At 37.4% G+C, this 17276-nt stretch overlaps 2 protein-coding genes across 7 annotated transcripts in view; one reads left to right on the top strand and one right to left on the bottom strand.

Annotated features, from left to right (window-relative positions):
* The window catches only part of trnt1 (tRNA nucleotidyl transferase, CCA-adding, 1), a 24939-nt gene extending 15958 nt beyond the window's left edge, over positions 1-8981 (bottom strand). Inside the window, exons 1-6 of one of the 6 annotated variants that reach the window (XM_057845362.1) lie at positions 8011-8048; positions 7915-7941; positions 7670-7799; positions 1082-1275; positions 259-397; positions 48-174 (exon numbers count right to left, since the gene is read on the bottom strand). In XM_057845362.1, the coding sequence (XP_057701345.1) occupies positions 48-174; positions 259-397; positions 1082-1275; positions 7670-7799 (590 nt within the window). In that variant the 5' untranslated portion in view covers positions 7915-7941; positions 8011-8048. The other 5 variants (XM_057845358.1, XM_057845361.1, XM_057845359.1 and 2 more) reach the window with 5 other exon arrangements.
* LOC130921450 (PRA1 family protein 3-like) lies at positions 5029-17276 on the top strand. The gene is made up of 3 exons (XM_057845364.1): positions 5029-8387; positions 13791-14008; positions 16308-17276. Exons 1-3 carry the CDS (start codon positions 8209-8211, stop codon positions 16478-16480), a joined length of 570 nt encoding a protein of 189 aa, XP_057701347.1. The 5' UTR covers positions 5029-8208; the 3' UTR covers positions 16481-17276.

The following is a 17276-nucleotide window of genomic DNA, read 5'->3' as shown; positions in this document are numbered from 1 at the left end:
TTATTTATTTATTTAAATTTTGCACTCCTGGTCCTCCATAGGCCTACCTGAAATAACGCAGTATTCTTAAGTAGTCCTCTTGGATCCTTTGCTCTGCACTGCCAACAAATCGGACTGTTCGGCTCTGGAGGTCATCATATCCTTTGAAATAGTCATATAATGTGCCATCTAAACCTACACAGGGAAAACATGTCAGCAAAACCAAGACTCTAATGCAAAAATAACATCCAAATGTAAAAGCATATACAGACAACACACCTAAAAACATGGAGTTTATTGTAAGGTCTCTTCTCTCAGCATCTTTCTGCCAGTCAGTGGTGAACTCCACTTCAGCATGACGACCATCTGTCTGAATATCTACCCGCAACGTAGTCACTTCAAAATTCTCATTGTGAATCTATAAAAGACCAACATATTAACATATTGTTATGAAAAACTGAACTGCTGTGATTGCAGACCAAATCAGCAAAATCTAACTTGAGGAAAATGGACTTTCTTATCTGTTGGGGACGTTTAACCTGTAAACCAAACAGCTTCTTCAGTTTAGTCGCAAGAAAACACACACACACTGGGTGCAAAAAGATGTGATCAGGACAACCCTACTTTAAACATTAGAAATGAAGAAGCCTATTGGACGAACAAGAAAATCTGTTTGCCTTGAAACAACCTTTGTCAACATGACCTGGATAACTGAGAATTTACACAGACACCAACTTTTGCCACAGTAAAAATTACCACATTTGAATCTGGTAAATGAGTACCATAATTTCTCTTTTTTTTTTTTAATTGAGGGGTGTGAAACACAAACGTACAAGCAACAAAACTCGTCTCGCGTTTCTGTCATATTGTTGAAATTTTACCAGAACTTAGGGCTTGTGAAAAAGGTGTAAAGTATGATGTAAAATGCCTCATCTTACAAATTTACACACACTTTTTCTAATGTCAGTGAAAACAAATGATTATTGTCACTAACAATAACATGCAAATGCGAGAGTGGAGATGTCAGAAGACTCAGAACCCTAACCAGACTTCAGATCTTTACTATAAAAAGTATAATCATTTAATGTCCACCAAAACTTACTCTTGCTGTAATCGTCCCATGCTTCTCTCCTTTGTTGTTTATCATTCTTATCCCCGCGGCATTGAACATACGCTTCATCTCTTCAGGCGTTGCAGTGGTAGCGAAGTCCACATCTTCAGGCCGTTTTCCAGACAACAGGTCACGTACAGCACCTCCAGCTATTCTCAGTTCATACTGGTGCTTTTGAAAAATATCTGAAAAGCAGAGGAGGACAGTAACACTTTACATTTACTCCGTTTCAGTACGACTTAAGAAAAATTTGTTTCGAAGAATAATTTAACCATGCCATACTTTTTACTCTTACATGAATAGATTTGTGAAAAACAAACGCTACTCTTATTCCGCTACTTTGGGCTACACTAGAGTTGTTACATTATACCTCTTTTTTCTACATATTAGACTTTACTTTTGCCAGAGATGCCCACAGTAGCTCTACCAGTTTAACCAATGAGACCTCTCAAAAATAATCTCATGACTCCATTATACCAATCAGATGTAACAATAGTCACATGGCCCCAAACAAACTTGCAGTCGGAAGTCAATCATGTGGCATCTTTAAAACACTGCAAAAAAACTATTTTATTACTCAAAAGCACAGGTTTCAACCTCTCTCCAAGTTTAAATTTGGCACAGATAGACCACGGACAACCGGATCGTTTTAATTTCATAGTAGGAAATGTTTTCTCCACAAGAGGGCACTCATACTCTTTGGACAAGTGATGTTTCATTTTTGTAGATTTTACTAATCCGAATTTGATGATTTTTGTGTAAATGTTTGGCCTAATATGGTCCTGTAATAGGTTATATAGTACAGTATATTAATAACAGTTCATGTAGCTGGCATTGCGCTGAGAAAAAAATATACCACTGTTTAACTCTTCAGACATGAGCATGCTGCTGAAGGACATGAAGTGTTTGCATCGCTAAATCAATAAATACACTGAATTTAGTTGCTATTGCCATTTCTCAGAGATGATTGGACGAAACCATCGAAATCAAATCATGAGGTTTAGCATTCCCTCTTTGCTATTTTTGGGTCTTTGAAAATGACTGAGACAAAACGCAACTTCAAGAAGGCTAACGTAAGTGCTCATTTCTACATAAAAACAATGTAACATTAAAATTAATAATAACCAATAAAAGCATGGAATATCCCCAACCCAAAAATTGCACTTTGTTCTGGTATTTGAGTAGAATAAGATCAGTGAATTTTTTTTTTTTTTTTTGGCCAGCAGAAGAAATGCGGGTCTGAAGGGGTTAAGAAAAAAATCTGACATTATAGTTACGCACTACTTAAGTATTCTTTTCACCCAATGATTACTTGTACTTGAGTAGAGTTTTAAGACGACTACTTTTACTTTTGTAATATTATTTTCTAGGGCTGTCCCAAACGACTAATTTTCTCCCGATTAGTCAGCCGACTATTTTTACGATTAGTCGACTAATCTAATAATTAATTAATTATTTTTTTATTTATTTTTTTTAAAAACTAATTTAGCAATGAAATTTTTGTTGACGCTTATCAATTTAAAAAAAACCAAAATATTGGAACACTCAAATCATTTATTAAAGTACAAATAAATACGTAAATAACAATAATAAATCACAAATAAACAATGAGTTCAAATGCTGATAGAATTAACTAGTGTAGCATCCCGATTGAAAAGATGGTCTCTTAAACTGATGGTTTACAACTTTAATTCCATCCTTGATGTAAACACACCGTAAGAGCTACGGCGCACACAAATAAAGCAACACAATTAGAAATTAACAAAAACTTTTCACCTTTTTCCTTTTAAACCTTATTTATATATCAATGAATTGCCTATATGAATTGCCTTTACCTTATTACCTTATCATTGACAATCTCTCCCTTGAGTGCAATCACTGTATATACTGTATATATTTATGACCTTTTAACCTTATATAATTTTCTATACCATAAAATAAACCATAACATGAAATAAACCTTTCAATTAGCATTAAGAACAATACTAATAGCACTTATAGGCCCATTGTCAATGAAACATTATTATTTAGTAAGGCGACAGCATTCTCTGGTGTACAAAAAATGAAAGGAAAAAAAAAAAAAAACCTTACAAACTGCGTGAAGGCGCTTGAGGGGGTTTTTCACGGCCGACGTGCAGCCAAGCTTGGCACTGAAGAGACAGGACAGAAGAGTGTACTCTCCTTTGTTTCTTTGAAATAAGTCAATGTTTTGGACACTCTGGTGCGCTTTTTTTGGCTTTGTGCCGCTTTCCCTGCTTGCAAACAGAGCATCCGACATTCTAACTTTCCACGCATATATTTTTTTAACCCTTCATTAACCGTCGACGGCATGTTGTGCTCGTCGACGGATTTACGTCATCGATGACGTCGACTACGTCGACTAGTCGGGACAGCTCTATTATTTTTGAAGTTGTACTATTTGAGTTAATTTTTTTGGCCACATTAACCACCTCTGCTGATAAGATCAGACCATAGACTTCATGGGACAGATCAGTCATGCACTGCGCCTTGCCTTCAAGTAGGGAGCCGCCCACATCAAGAGGAGCTATTCACAAACACACGCACACAGCAATTTAACGCCGGATTTCTGTTGAAAAAGTTCAAAGCTGTACCGCATACAAAAAGGAAGGATTGCCTCAGGAGTGATTTGTTCACGGATTCAAGGTAATTCTTTTATTTTTGTACCATGCATGCATTTTGAAATGCTGTGAAAAAAAAAAAAACATGCCGCTACTGCATTGGCGTCCTACTTCGCAATACTTACGTAAAATAAATGCTAACTGCATGTTTTTGTTTTGTTTTGCTTTTAACCAAGAATCGAGACTTTTTTTTTACGTCCATATCTATAAAGAATTCAGTTATTTAAGCATTTATTCACAATAATTTTCACAGGAAAAGCTCTGCTTACATAAGGCGGCTCCTAGCTACATTCACTAACAGACTAGCATTGTACTTTGACAGATTTACGTAAAATAAATACTAACTGCAGTTTTTGTTTTTTTTTTTTGCTTTTAACCAAGAATCGAGACTGTTTTACGTCCATACTGATAAAGAATTCGGGGATTTAAGCAATTATTCACAAGACTTTTCTCTGGAAAAGCTATTTACATAAGGCAGCTGCTAGCTACATTCACTAACAGACTAGCATTGTACTTCGGCATACAGTATTTACGTAAAATAAATGCTAACTGCATGTTTTTTTTTTTTTTTTTTTTGCTTTTAACCAAGAACCGAGACTGTTTTACAACCATATCTATAAAGAATTGTGATTTAAGCATTTCTTCACAAGAATTTTCACCGGAAAAGCTCTATTTACATAAGGCGGCCACTAGCTACATTCACTAACAGACGAGCATTGTACTTTGACAGATTTACGTAAAATAAACTGCACTTTTTTTTTTTTTTGCTGTTAACCAAGAATCGAGACTGTTTTACGTCCATATCTATAAAGAATTCACCAATTTAAGCATTTATTCACAAGAATTTTCACTCAGTCAGCTTTGACGGCCTCACCAACAATGCAGGTCCCCTATTTATAAACCCCGTGCCCTGTCAATAAATTATGAAGTCTAGGATCAGAGAGAAAAATTTTAGCGGATGGTGTAGGCTATCTTTTACAGCAAATTCAGAATGAAAAGCGTGTCTGTTGAGAAAGGAAAGGAATTTCAATACCGACAGTCACCATTTTGTATGATGCTCTTGACTACTTTGGCAACTAGAAGACTTCACTGTGATGGGACCAGTGTTGTTAATTTTACTTTTAAAAAGTAATTAATTACAGTTACAAATTACTTCTCCCAAAAAGTAATTGCGTTAGTAACTCAGTTACCTGAATTTAAGAGTAATTAGTTACTTGGCAAAGTAACTAGTGATAATTTTCATGTTTTGTTTTTTTTTCTCAAAAAAAAAAAAAAAAAAAAGGTCACACAATGTGAAGTTTAAGGGGTTTTTGGGACAATTGGCCCTAGCCCACTAGACACAAGGGTGTTGCGATAACTAGATAGTAACCTTTGCTATGTGTGGAAGTCATTTAAAGTTGTCAATCAACCGTTAAAGTTGTTAAAATTGCTCCCGCTATTGCATTAGTTCCCTTCTGTCTACTTTCAACATGTGTAAGTTTTAAAACTTTTTCATCATTTAAAGATAGATTTAAGTCAAGATTTTGCCAATTTAGGACCATTTTAGATAATAATAATAATAATAATAATAAATTGGTTCGCTCGGAAGGATCTCTACAACAGAGCCTTCCTGGGAGGTCTACTGCTTTAAGATGGCGGCTGTTTACTAACGCATGTAGTCCTTAAAGTGCTTGTGACACGAAAAAGCATGTTTATTTCATAATACACGCGGTATGTTATGCTCCTGAATGATATGGACCGCTTGGATGTGTGTGGAAGCGATCGCTATATTTATTTAGTTTTTTGAATCCCGCGCCAGGAAAATGAGTGACTTCCGGCTTCGGTCTCGCATTGAGGAGGAGGGCGCTGTGACGTGTACGGTAGAAGACGTCCTCTTCACGCTACAGTGTACTGTTGTGTATGAGGACGAAGGATTCAGCTGATTTTGCGGATTAATACTTTTATTTTTTGCATCACGCCAGCCAAACGGCTGCAGAAACATCATTCTTTATGCGGGAGAGGCGTATGCGCCTTTTTGGAGTTTCAAAAGGTTCCCATTCACCGTGGATATTTACTGTGGGACCATTGGACTTACAAGGAAGTGAGTAAACATCTTGTTTTGTATTATGTCAAATACGAATACAGTGATTACAAAGTAAACACTATAAAATTCCTTTAAATAAAGGACTACTTACGTTTGATCATTAATAGGCATGTAAAAAGCTATCCTCATGCTCATTAGCAGTTAGCTGTTAGCGCGTTAGCTACACAACAATTCCAGCCACCCTCCTCCAGGGAACGAACTGTAAATTGCTCTCCGCCGGGCGGTTTGCCGATCCGCAAAGAAACTCGACAACCGGGTCGTCATGTCAAATAATCCAGGCTAGTTATGTGTGATTTTCCACTTCGAAGACTTTGAAACATCCCTCGGTTCGGGTTAGCATGTCGGCTAGCTGTCACTCCTTCTGGTCTGTTTACATTCTCCGAAGCCGGGGAAGGGAAATGACATATGTCCGATTTAGGTGTCATAAAATATCGTTCGGCAGGTGTGACAGTAAAGGTAAAGTCGACTGTTTTGACCATTATGGAGTAATTTTGCCATGTCGTCTTGGATAAATGGATTTTTATTATTTTATATTCCATTTAGCACAAGTTATTTGTCATGACCATGCCATTTATTTAGCAATTGGGGAAAGTACTTGGGTAAAAAGAATATCCTGTAAAAATATTGAAGTAAAGAGACAGAAACAATGACATTTTGCCGCTCTCTTCGTCGCGTTTTCCTCATTGTGAATAGTTCCCCCTCGACGGGCTGACTGGTCCTTCTCAAGCCATTTATATAGCTATTGGGGAAAAATACTTGGATAAAAAGAATATCCTGTAAAAATATTGAAGTAAAGAGACAGAAACAATGACATTTTGCCGCTCTCTTCGTCGCGTTTTCCTCATTGTGAATAGTTCCCCCTCGACGGGCTGACGGGTCCTTCTCAAGCCATTTATATAGCTATTGGGGAAAATACTTGGATAAAAAGAATATCCTGTAAAAATATTGGGAGTAGAGAGACTGAAACAATGACATTTTGCAGCTCTCTTCGTCTCGTTTTCCTCGTTCTGAACAATTCCCCCTCAATGGGCTGAATAGTAAAACCGATGAGCCTAGTCTACCGCTGACGTCATCCACCTGTTGGGGACGCTAAAGCCCTATAATTGTAGGCGTGGCTAACCGGCAGATTAAAAGACTCATTTCTCGTCATCTGCGCTTTGCTAAATTGTTGTATATGGTCGAATCGTCTCAAAATATGATTCTAATTCACATAATAATGCCATTTAAGACTTTTTTTCTGGTGTCGTATGCTCTTTAAACATGTTGCCAATGCAGCCGTGTCTAACATTGCATCTAGTTCTATAATATGTGATATCTAACGTATCATTGGGCGTAGTTTGTAGGCTACAGTCAGGTATTATTGGAGCCACCTAGCATCGCGTTTGCAACGGCGTCTTCCCCACTCCTGCTCTGCTCTCTCGTTTCCGTGAGTCCGTCTCTCTCTTTTTTTTATTCAACCAACTTAGTAACGCACGGCTTTCCCGCCTCAGTAACGGTAACGGCGTTGCCAAGATGAGAAAAGTAATTAATTAGATTACTCACTACTGAAAAAAATAACGCCGTTATATTGTAACGCCGTTATTAACAACACTGGATGGCACAGTGGACTGCAGGACACACTCTTGCAAAATCCCCCAAAATAGAGAGTTGCATTGCAGCAGATTTCCATAAACTATTATCCTGTACATAAAACAATTCAGGATATTTTACGGGTGGATGGTTTTAGCATCTTAGATAAATAAAAGTTTAACAAATATCTTTTGCATCGTTCTTTCTGTATATGTTAACTTTACAAAGCTACCCTCTGTGTTGACCAAAGTGCAAAATGGCACATCACAAGTCCTGACTGCGTCTCACCTGCCAGTTCATTCAGACCATCGGTGAACAAAACTTTGAACTCGCTGCTCTTTAGTTGCATCGTGAAGAGACTCCTCCACCAAAAACACGTCTTATCAGCCACAATAGGTCTCAATATTCTGCTCCACATCTGTGGAAATAAAATTACAAAGCGGGTTTGATAGTGGACTGAAGGACACGGCTTATGCAGTGGTGCTAACATTAAGTATCGTCATGCTACCGAGTGATCCTTGGCGGTCACTCACATATATGTCATTATTTTCACTCAAACCCTGGAAATACATAAAATGTCGATATGAATTTGCAAATGTACACCTGCAACAAACATTTACTGTCCTTACCGCTGTGCAGTACCCATCACATTTCGGAAGTTGAGCTAAACCGGAAGTTTTGTGACGCGATATGTTCACTGACCAATGGCTGGGTTTAGATTGGAGGTACGCAACAACCCAAATAATCTCGCGAGAACATATCCGATTCCGTTTTTTTAAACGAGTTCCTAACTCCAAATTGATTGTCAATCAGATTAGCAGAGTGACATGGCCAAAGTTGAATTAACACCATTAAGACCGTGGAGTGATTTCTTTCCCGAGGGTGACAGATTCGCCACACCAGATACGAAAGATTTTGCGAGATGGTATAATAGAGTGATCTGCAATTTGCTCTACTATCAAACAAATTATCTGGTCGTGTCTATCGTTGTTGTCCTTATTGTTGGGTAAGTAACGGTTCCAACTGATTTATCATTCAAACCAATTGACTTTCTCACCAATGCGACAGTGTTCATTTTGTAGCTGTTGTAAAAAGAAATATTTTAATTTAAATCCAGTGCTGGGATTTGTAATGACAGCTTCCTGATAAAACTTGTTTATGTATTTTAGCGCTCGTCGTCATTCGCTTTTTTTGGATAAATTGGACTAGGGACGTAAGGTTACAATTAAAATAAAGTTAAAAAAAAAAAAAAAAAAAAAAGGTTAATGATTACAAGATATTATTTTAAATTTTGTTAACTGGTCTGTGGTTTATTTTGATTTTCTTTTTGATTATCGACACTGGAGGCGTCAGAATCCACTTGACTACGAAACACACGAGTCAAAACAAAGGAGTAAAACGGATGTCCCTCACAACAGCTCTCGTTTGGAACAGATATTGAAATATCAAATTATATACCTGGTTCAAATATATTTTATATTTAATTCAAAATATGAATCAAGTGCCTCAACAGTCACAAACCTGTCCGCATGAAGGGCACATAGCTTCAGAAAACCACCTGTTAATACGCCGATCGACAGCCATAGTCAATTTTGGCTGACGTACGTTTTTCCCCCGGATGTTGTGATCCCCCCCCCAGTGGAGTATCAATTTGAGTCAGTATTTTCCCCAAGAACAAGAGCAAAGTAAGCGAGTTTTTGAGATCTCCACCGGGCGGTCTAAAAATAATTTCACACAGCTTTGGAGTCCCAGTACAGTGCAATAAAGTATAATTTAGCATTATTAATATTATTACAATAGAAGGATATTTTATATGGAGCCCATAAGGGGACAAGGAAGAAGAAAAAAAAAACAGAGGGGGGGGAAATGACGTAAAAAAAAGTGCCGCTGAAGGGACACGGAAGATTTTTTTTCTGTCAAGGCAGAAAAAAACACCGAAGTAAATAAAAAAAACAAACAAACAAAAAAAAAAAAACCGAAGTCGAACCAAAAAAAAAAAAAAAATCTTGGAAGCTAATTGTCCCTCCAGAGTATAGCAATTGATTAAGTCAATGAAGTCATCAAGGACCACCAAACACAGAATGTTTTCCGACAAAAATGTCCGGTTGAGTTTAAGACTCGCTTCAAATGTCTTCTGCTTATTTGGAAACGGCTTAATATCAATAATTGATATTATGTCATCATAGTTTGGGCCTATTTCAACGTAAAACACAATTAACCTTCCCCACGGGTGAACGCCATTGTTTACCTGGAAATTGAGCCACATCGCATGTTTTTAAAATATGCGATATAATATAAAAATGCTGCGACTTCCATCTTTTTTTGTTTGTTTGTTTCAATGTAAAAAAAAAACATTTGTAAAACCAAAAAACGAAAAAAAAACTTCGCCTCGACCTCAAATTTTTTTTTTTTCCCCGGGGCTTTTTTTTTTTTTTTTTTTTTTGCTTCGACAGAAAAAAAAAATGTTCCATGTCCCTTTTGGGGCACTTGTATTTATTTATTTATTTTTTTTTTTACGTCAATTTTTTTTTCCCTCTGTCTTTTTTTCCCATTCTTCCTTGGGCGCCATATAAAATATCCTTGTATTGTAATAATAATAATGATAATTATACTTTATTCCATAGTATTGGGACTTCAAAGCTGTGTGAATTTATTTTGAGACTGCCCGGAGGTCGCTTACTCACTTATTTTGTTCTTGTTCTTGGGGAAGATACTGACTAAAATTGATTCTCCACCGCTATTCGTGGAAGGATCACAATAAATTTTGGTAGGTATATTTTAAGGATATACAGTATACACATTGATATTCGGAGCCGTATTTTATTTTTTATTTTTTTTTCGTCTCAGGGCTGATTAAATTGCATTAAATAATGTGCGGACCTTATTGTTGCATGTAGGTTCAAAATTAGCCAGTAGAGGGCAGGCACGCTCTTTGTTTGCACTTTTTTTTTGTTTGCTTAATTAATTCACATGTACAACACTTTATCGGTTGCACTTTTAATGTCCCTGGGCTGATGAGACATTTAGTGAGTGAACTGGGCAATCGTACTTCATTTAGAACATGTAGTAAGAAACTTAGAATAAAATAGACTAGAGGTGTGAAAAAATATCAAAATGGTGATATATCGTTATACTTTACATCAAGGATGTAGGTTTGGGCTCAACATTGGTAGGGACGACATAACAGCATAACATGCATGTACACTTTTTGCTAGGGACGTGACATTAATAAAACCAAACCGATTGGGTAAACACAGGTCAGGGCTACATTTCTCACGAATATGATCCTAATTAATTTATAGGCTGACTGATCATTGTAAAATAAATCTGTATTGAGTTATACCAGTGCGTCTCAGTTATTTTCTGTTATGCCCCTCATAGAAAGACAATATGCGCTCATGCGCTGGTCCTCATGGGCAACGCAGTCTTTAAAAAAGTACCGCTTTTGTCCACCAGCTTCGCTAAAATCGACCAAAATTGAAAAGTTAACAAGTATTGCTTTAAGACCACATAACCAAAATAAAGAGGAAAATTGGATAGAAGGCGGTAAACCTCGGTTCACTATATTTCTCACAGTTTAATTTACGTTAACAGCAAAAAGTACATACAAAAGTGGAGGACATTTCTAAGCAGCTTCCTACTCGAGTTTTGCAGGTTAGCAAATTCACATAGTTTAATGTTATGCAAAATTTCAGTCGCAAAATTAGTGGTGTGTTCCCCACCTCCATAACATTGATGTCTTTTTACATGACTTACAGTGGCTGTTGCTGGCTGGAGGAAAAAAGACAACCCCTAATATCCGTGCACTTTGAAGGGGGCGGATGAGGTGGCATGTTGGCGATATGTTGTATTTTCGTCGGGTCAGTGTGTGTGTGTGTGTGGGGGGGGGGATCAAGTCATCAGCCAATCAAACATGAGTTTGAGGGGGGGAAATGGACTAGCACATTCAGCAAGTGAAAAAGGGGTAAATGTAAGTGAACATAATGAAAATAATTCACTTAATAATGGTAGGGTCAATAGTTCCCTTACAACATATGGGAAGAGAATCTAAATTACCAATATAACTGAACTCATTATAAAATGCAAATAAGTTTGCTTAAAAGTTGGTGGGGACAATTTGAGCATGCTGAAAAGTTGGTAGTGTTATGTCCCTACCGTCCCTATGCAAATCTACGCCCTTGCTTTACATCCCAAAAGGTTATTGATACGGTAGCTAGAGCTACTCTTGGCATCGCTGGCTAAAAATAAAGAGGACAAATGTAACGACTCTTGTGTAGCCCAAAGTAACGGAGTAAGATTAGCGTTTTTTTTCTTCACAAACCTACTCAAGTAAAAGTAAAAAGTATAGCTTAGTAAAAGTACTCTTAGAAGTACATTTTTATTAAAAAGTTACTCAAGTAAATCTAATGGAGCACATGTAATGGGTTACTACCCACCTCTGGTTATCGTGAGCTTTGTATTGCAAATCGCCTCGTATCGTGAGATACCAAGAGGTTCCCACCCTTAATATAGACTATCTTGTGAAATACTAGTTTATGTACATATTTGTCAGCATGACAGATGAAATAATAGCTTTACAGTACCTTTTATTCAATAGGGCAAGTTCTAGATACTCATGATGGATAGACTGAATGACTGGTGACCAGTCCATATGGTGCAGGTTAACTTTTGCTTGATAGATAGTTTCTCCTCATGACTCTGAAAAAGATTAACAGCCTAGAAAACAGCCTAGAAAATGGATGAATGGAAATTAAGAACATATTTTTTTAAAAATTAATATGATAAGAAAATATATTGACTAGGGGTGTGACAAAATATCAAAATGGTGATATATCGTGATACTTTGTATCCCAAAAGGTTATCAATATGCTCTTGCCAGGAATCGAGATGTTGTTTTCAAAAGGTTTCAATGCCAAAAAATAAATAAATAAAAAGGAACAAACAGTTTGCTACCAAATTCTTCTACCATAATACCCAGATAGCAGACCGACATTGAACAAACGTTGATTTTCCATCAAAATCATCAGTACATCAGTACATACTTGACATCGAAATTTTCGACGTCAAGTGACGTTGAAACAACGTTGTTCTATAGTATGTCAGGCGATGGCTGAGTTAACATTGTTTTATAGTTGATGAACTAATGTTGGCAAATAGCTGATTTACAAATGACCGGCAAATATGATTGAAAAGTCATTGAATTATGAATGAGCGGTTGTTTTGGTCGAAAACATAACATTGATTCAGCGTTGTTCCAATATTATTACGGTAATAATCGAACGAAAGGACGTTTAGGTTTTGTAAGGATTTTAACGTTGAAACAACATTAATTGAGGGTGCAAAAGTGACGTTGATTCAACGATATAAGATCAACAGCGGAATGTTGATCCAATATCTTTTCAACGTCGGTCTGCTATCTGGGTAGTGTCTGTTAACTCTAAGCCTGCATTAGCGGTGCTCGACGCCCAATCCATTTAGACTGGGAATGTTCGTTCATTCGAAACCAGAGCATTCACAGTCATTCTTCCCGATTTTCAGGGCATTTACAGGTTACTTGCTGTTCATTTTAGGGCATTAACAGGTAATTTCCTGTTGAGTTTGAGTCACTGCCTATTCATATGAGTGATTCCCAGGTCACTTCCTGTTCTGTAACTCAAAATAAACAGGAAGTGACCCATAAAATACCCCAAAATCAACAGGAAGTAACTGAAAATCAACAGGTAAATGACCTTAAATGGCCCAAAATTACCTCATTGCCTGGCATTGGCTGCCACTGACGGCCATAGACGTTCAATCCGTTTGAAGTGGGAGGGTGGCAGCGAATGAACGAATGTTCATTCGCTGCCACCCTCCCACTTCAAATGGATTAGACGTCTAGTAGTGATAAACTCATTCTAATTCACAGCAGAAGGTTGTTTGTCTGTTTATTAGTTATTTGTAGAATATCCGAGAATGATTTCCTGACAATTGTTTTGATAATCGATGTCTCGCCATATCGTCAGATTATCGTTATCGTGAGCTTTGTATCGCAAATCGTATCGTATCGTGAGGTACCAAGAGGTTCCCACTCCTAATATTGACTGAAATTATTTTGATTCTCAAGTTACAAGTACTAGGAGAAAGAGTGACAGTTTTATATTGTATTTAATTAAAAAAAAAAAAAAAAAAAAAAGTGTGTGTGTGTGTGTGGGGGGGGGGGGGGGGGGGGGTTGACCCATATTTCTTCTATTACCCCAATCATTAAACAAACATATCAACCGTGAGATTTACCACAGTATTGTCCATTGGGCTGTCGTTGTAATAACGCCTTCTGGCCACATAGTTGTGCTAGCTACCAAATTAAAATCCACTTGTAAATCAACAGAGCTCTGCACAAGCTGTCCTCGTGTTCTGTCCATGTGTCCTGCAGGTTATTGAGCCCTTTGGGAATGCTCACCGCCATGTCTGTGGTGTCTGGAGTCTTTCTGATCTCCGTGTGGGTAGCCGAAAATGGGACCACTATCAAGAACTTCAAAACGCACAACCCCACAGGTTTTGTGATTGCTGTTATGGTGGCCAGCTACATGGTGATAAACTTTGTGGGAAGCGTCATTGTGTTCATGGCATCAATCACTTTACCACTCACATGTAAGTTAGACTATAATGTTGCATCAGTTTTTCCCCAGCATTGACTGAGCCAAGGCACAATTTCAAATAACATCTCTCTGCACACAGTTAAAACCAAGATTTCACAAAATGTCAACTACAGTGCTGGCCAAAAGTATTGGCACCCCTGCAATTCTGTCAGATAATGCTCAATTTCTCCCAGAAAATGATTGCAATTACAAATGTTTTGGTAGCAATATCTTCATTTATTTTGTTTGCAAAGAAAAAACACAAAAGAGAATGGGGAAAAACTCATTATCATTATACACAAACTCCAAAAATGGGCTTTGAAAAATCATGTGATGCTTCTCTAATTTGTGTAATTAACAGCACCTGTTACGTACTTACCTGTGGCACATAACACGTGGTGGCAATAACTAAATCACATGTGCAGCCAGTTAAAATGGATTAAAGTTGACTCAACCTCTGTCCTGTGTCCTTGTGTGTACCATATTGTGCATGGAGAAATGAAAAAAGACCAAAGAACTGTCTGAAGACTTGAGAAGCAAAATTGTGAGGAAGCATGGGCAATCTCAAAGCTACAAGTCCATCTCCAAAGACCTGAATGTTCCTGTGTCTACCGTGCGCAGTGTCATCAATAATCCCTAGATGTGGACAGAAAAGAAAATTGACGAGAGATTTCAACGAAAGATTGTGCGGATGGTGGACAAAGCTGCCTCTGGCACTGGACTGCTTGACTTGCATGCCATTATGAAGTCTGAAGACTACCAAAAAATTTGCAGCATAATGTAGTGCCTAGTATGAGCGTGCTGGGTCTCCCTCAGAGATCATGGGTCTTCCAGCAGGACAATGACCCAAAACACACTTCAAAAAGCACTAGAAAATGGATTGAGCGAAAGCACTGGAGACTTCTAAAGTGGCCAGATATGAGTCCAGACCTGAATCCCATAGAACACCTGTGGAGAGATCTGAAAATGGCAGTTTGGAGAAGGCACCCTTCAAATCTCAGAGACCTGGAGCAGTTGGCCAAAGAAGAATGGTCTACAATTCCAGCAGAGCTTTGTAAAAAAAAAAAAAAAAAAAAACCTCATTGATGGATAGCGGAAGCGGTTGTTGGCAGTTATTTCGTCTAAAGGTTGTGCTAATTAGGCTGAGGGTGTCAAGACTTTTGTCCAGCCCATTTTTGGAGTTTTGTGTAAAATGTTTTTTTTTTTTTCATTCTCTTTTGTGTTTTTTCATTGCAACCAAAATAAATGAAGATATTACTACCAAAGCATGTGTAATTGTAATCATTTTCTGGGAGAAATTGAGCATTATGTGACAGAATTGCAGGGATGCCAATACTTTTGGCCAGGACTGTATACATTGCTGGCATCGATATCTGCACAAAAATACACCATTGATAGTATATAAACATGGAATAATTTTCATACTCAAGTGAAAGTGGATAATTTTCCTTGGAATACTTGATCTTTCACCATACTGGTTGAGAATTACTGTGTTAGTATTAGGCATGTGCCGGTATGATATTCTGATGGTATAACCTTAAACCCAAATATCACAATATTGCAATTACAGCTGTCAAATGTGTTTGAGATAGTTGGGTTTAAAAAAAAAAAAAAAAAACTTTTTTTCTATTGAACAGGATTTTCGTTTCTTAAAACATAAGCAAATTGGAACTTAAGTATCATGTTAAGTTTAAAAATATATTTTAAAAAATAACAAAATATTCTAAATTAAAATGAATACAGTCCTTTAGGTGAGCCTACACCTACGGCCACAGCTAAATATTATTACCACAGAACAAAAATAATTGAATTATTTTCCATAAAAAGCACATGTGTATGACTCATATTACCGGTATGTTTACATTATACACACACAATCCTCCTCAACACAGTTTCCATAGAGAAAAAATATATATTTTACCACAGCTACACACACGAGAAACACTCTGTAGTTAACTCTCGTAGCTGGTGGGAAACTTTCATGACAGTTTACAAACAAAAAAGTTTAGGAGTTTCACCTCCTCTAGCCAATGTGTAGCACAGCTGACTCATTGACACTGAGCAACAACCGATGGGGGAGGGTTGATCCTTGCAGCTGCAAGTGAGTGTTTTCTCCATGCATTTTTGGGACATGAAAAATAGCTAATACCTTAAGGACGTTATGAGGGAAAATTTGGACGTTTTGAAACCTTGACGTTCTCATACCACGGTATACCTTGAAACCGGTAATCGGCACATGTCTAGTTAGTATATGTTATTGCATAGCTGTTAACCAAATGTTTAAACTGAATCTAAACTCTGATCCCATCTAGTCATCTTTGCCCATTCTTCTTGTCGCCTCCGCAACATAAAGAATAAACTGGAGAATACAATAGAGTTTGCTGGCTTCAAGAAGTCACCAATGGGCATTTTCCTGGAGGTCCTTGGTCAGCAAGAGGAATATCAAAAAATACAGAGCTTCCTGGAAGCCAAAATGAAAGAATGATTGTTCTCAAAAAGGACAACATACTCCTGTTCATCTCTTTACCAAATATTTTGACCCTGTTGTAGCTTTCCTAACCAGCTGAAAAGAGCTCCCTGATGTTATGAAGAGAATCAAACACTATGCTATCCCCACAGAGTATTCCACTCCTACCAGACTACTCCCTAATTCTAAAAATCTGTCTTGTATTACTCACTAACAGATATGAGGCTTAGCATTTTCCTGTCATGTTAAACTTCATTACAAGGCACAAAAACACACACTGGACTCATATTCTTGTCGAGATAACGCTCAAAACTATTGTTTCAACTGTATGTAACCCCACATCAAGTTTGCCTTAGCACTTATGTTAATAAGAGAGCAGCCAAGCAGTCTTTTCAATAAAAGCGAAAGTACCTGCTTTGTGAGGAGGGATGATGAATGGAATATGTGAGTCACATCATTGTGTCAATGTTTAAAAGTGAGCACTTCAAGGGGTTTGAGGTCTTAACCAAATCCATAATTTTCTCCAGCACCACTGAGTCTTTAATGTTGGCAGATCCCTCTGGGTGACTGATTAGCTTGGCTGATGTTAATCGATGTCCTGCTACGGATTTTAGTACAGAGCACTGATCAGTGTGAATCCAGAAAATTCACCTCAAAATGTCAGTGGAGAACAATCTTGTTTTTCTATATTATTTTTTAGAGAAACTGACTGTACACTGGTTTGCTAGGTTAACTGTTCAGTAGTTTTTCCATCTTCGTCTCTTACATTGGTTCATCAATTGTATTAAAAACAAAATATTGTCCGGATCATCAA

This window comes from Corythoichthys intestinalis, chromosome 9 (genome assembly GCF_030265065.1).
Source record: "Corythoichthys intestinalis isolate RoL2023-P3 chromosome 9, ASM3026506v1, whole genome shotgun sequence".
NCBI lineage: Eukaryota > Metazoa > Chordata > Actinopteri > Syngnathiformes > Syngnathidae > Corythoichthys > Corythoichthys intestinalis.
The sequence above is the reverse complement of the archived record's forward strand: the minus strand, read 5'-3'. Positions and strand labels throughout refer to the sequence as shown.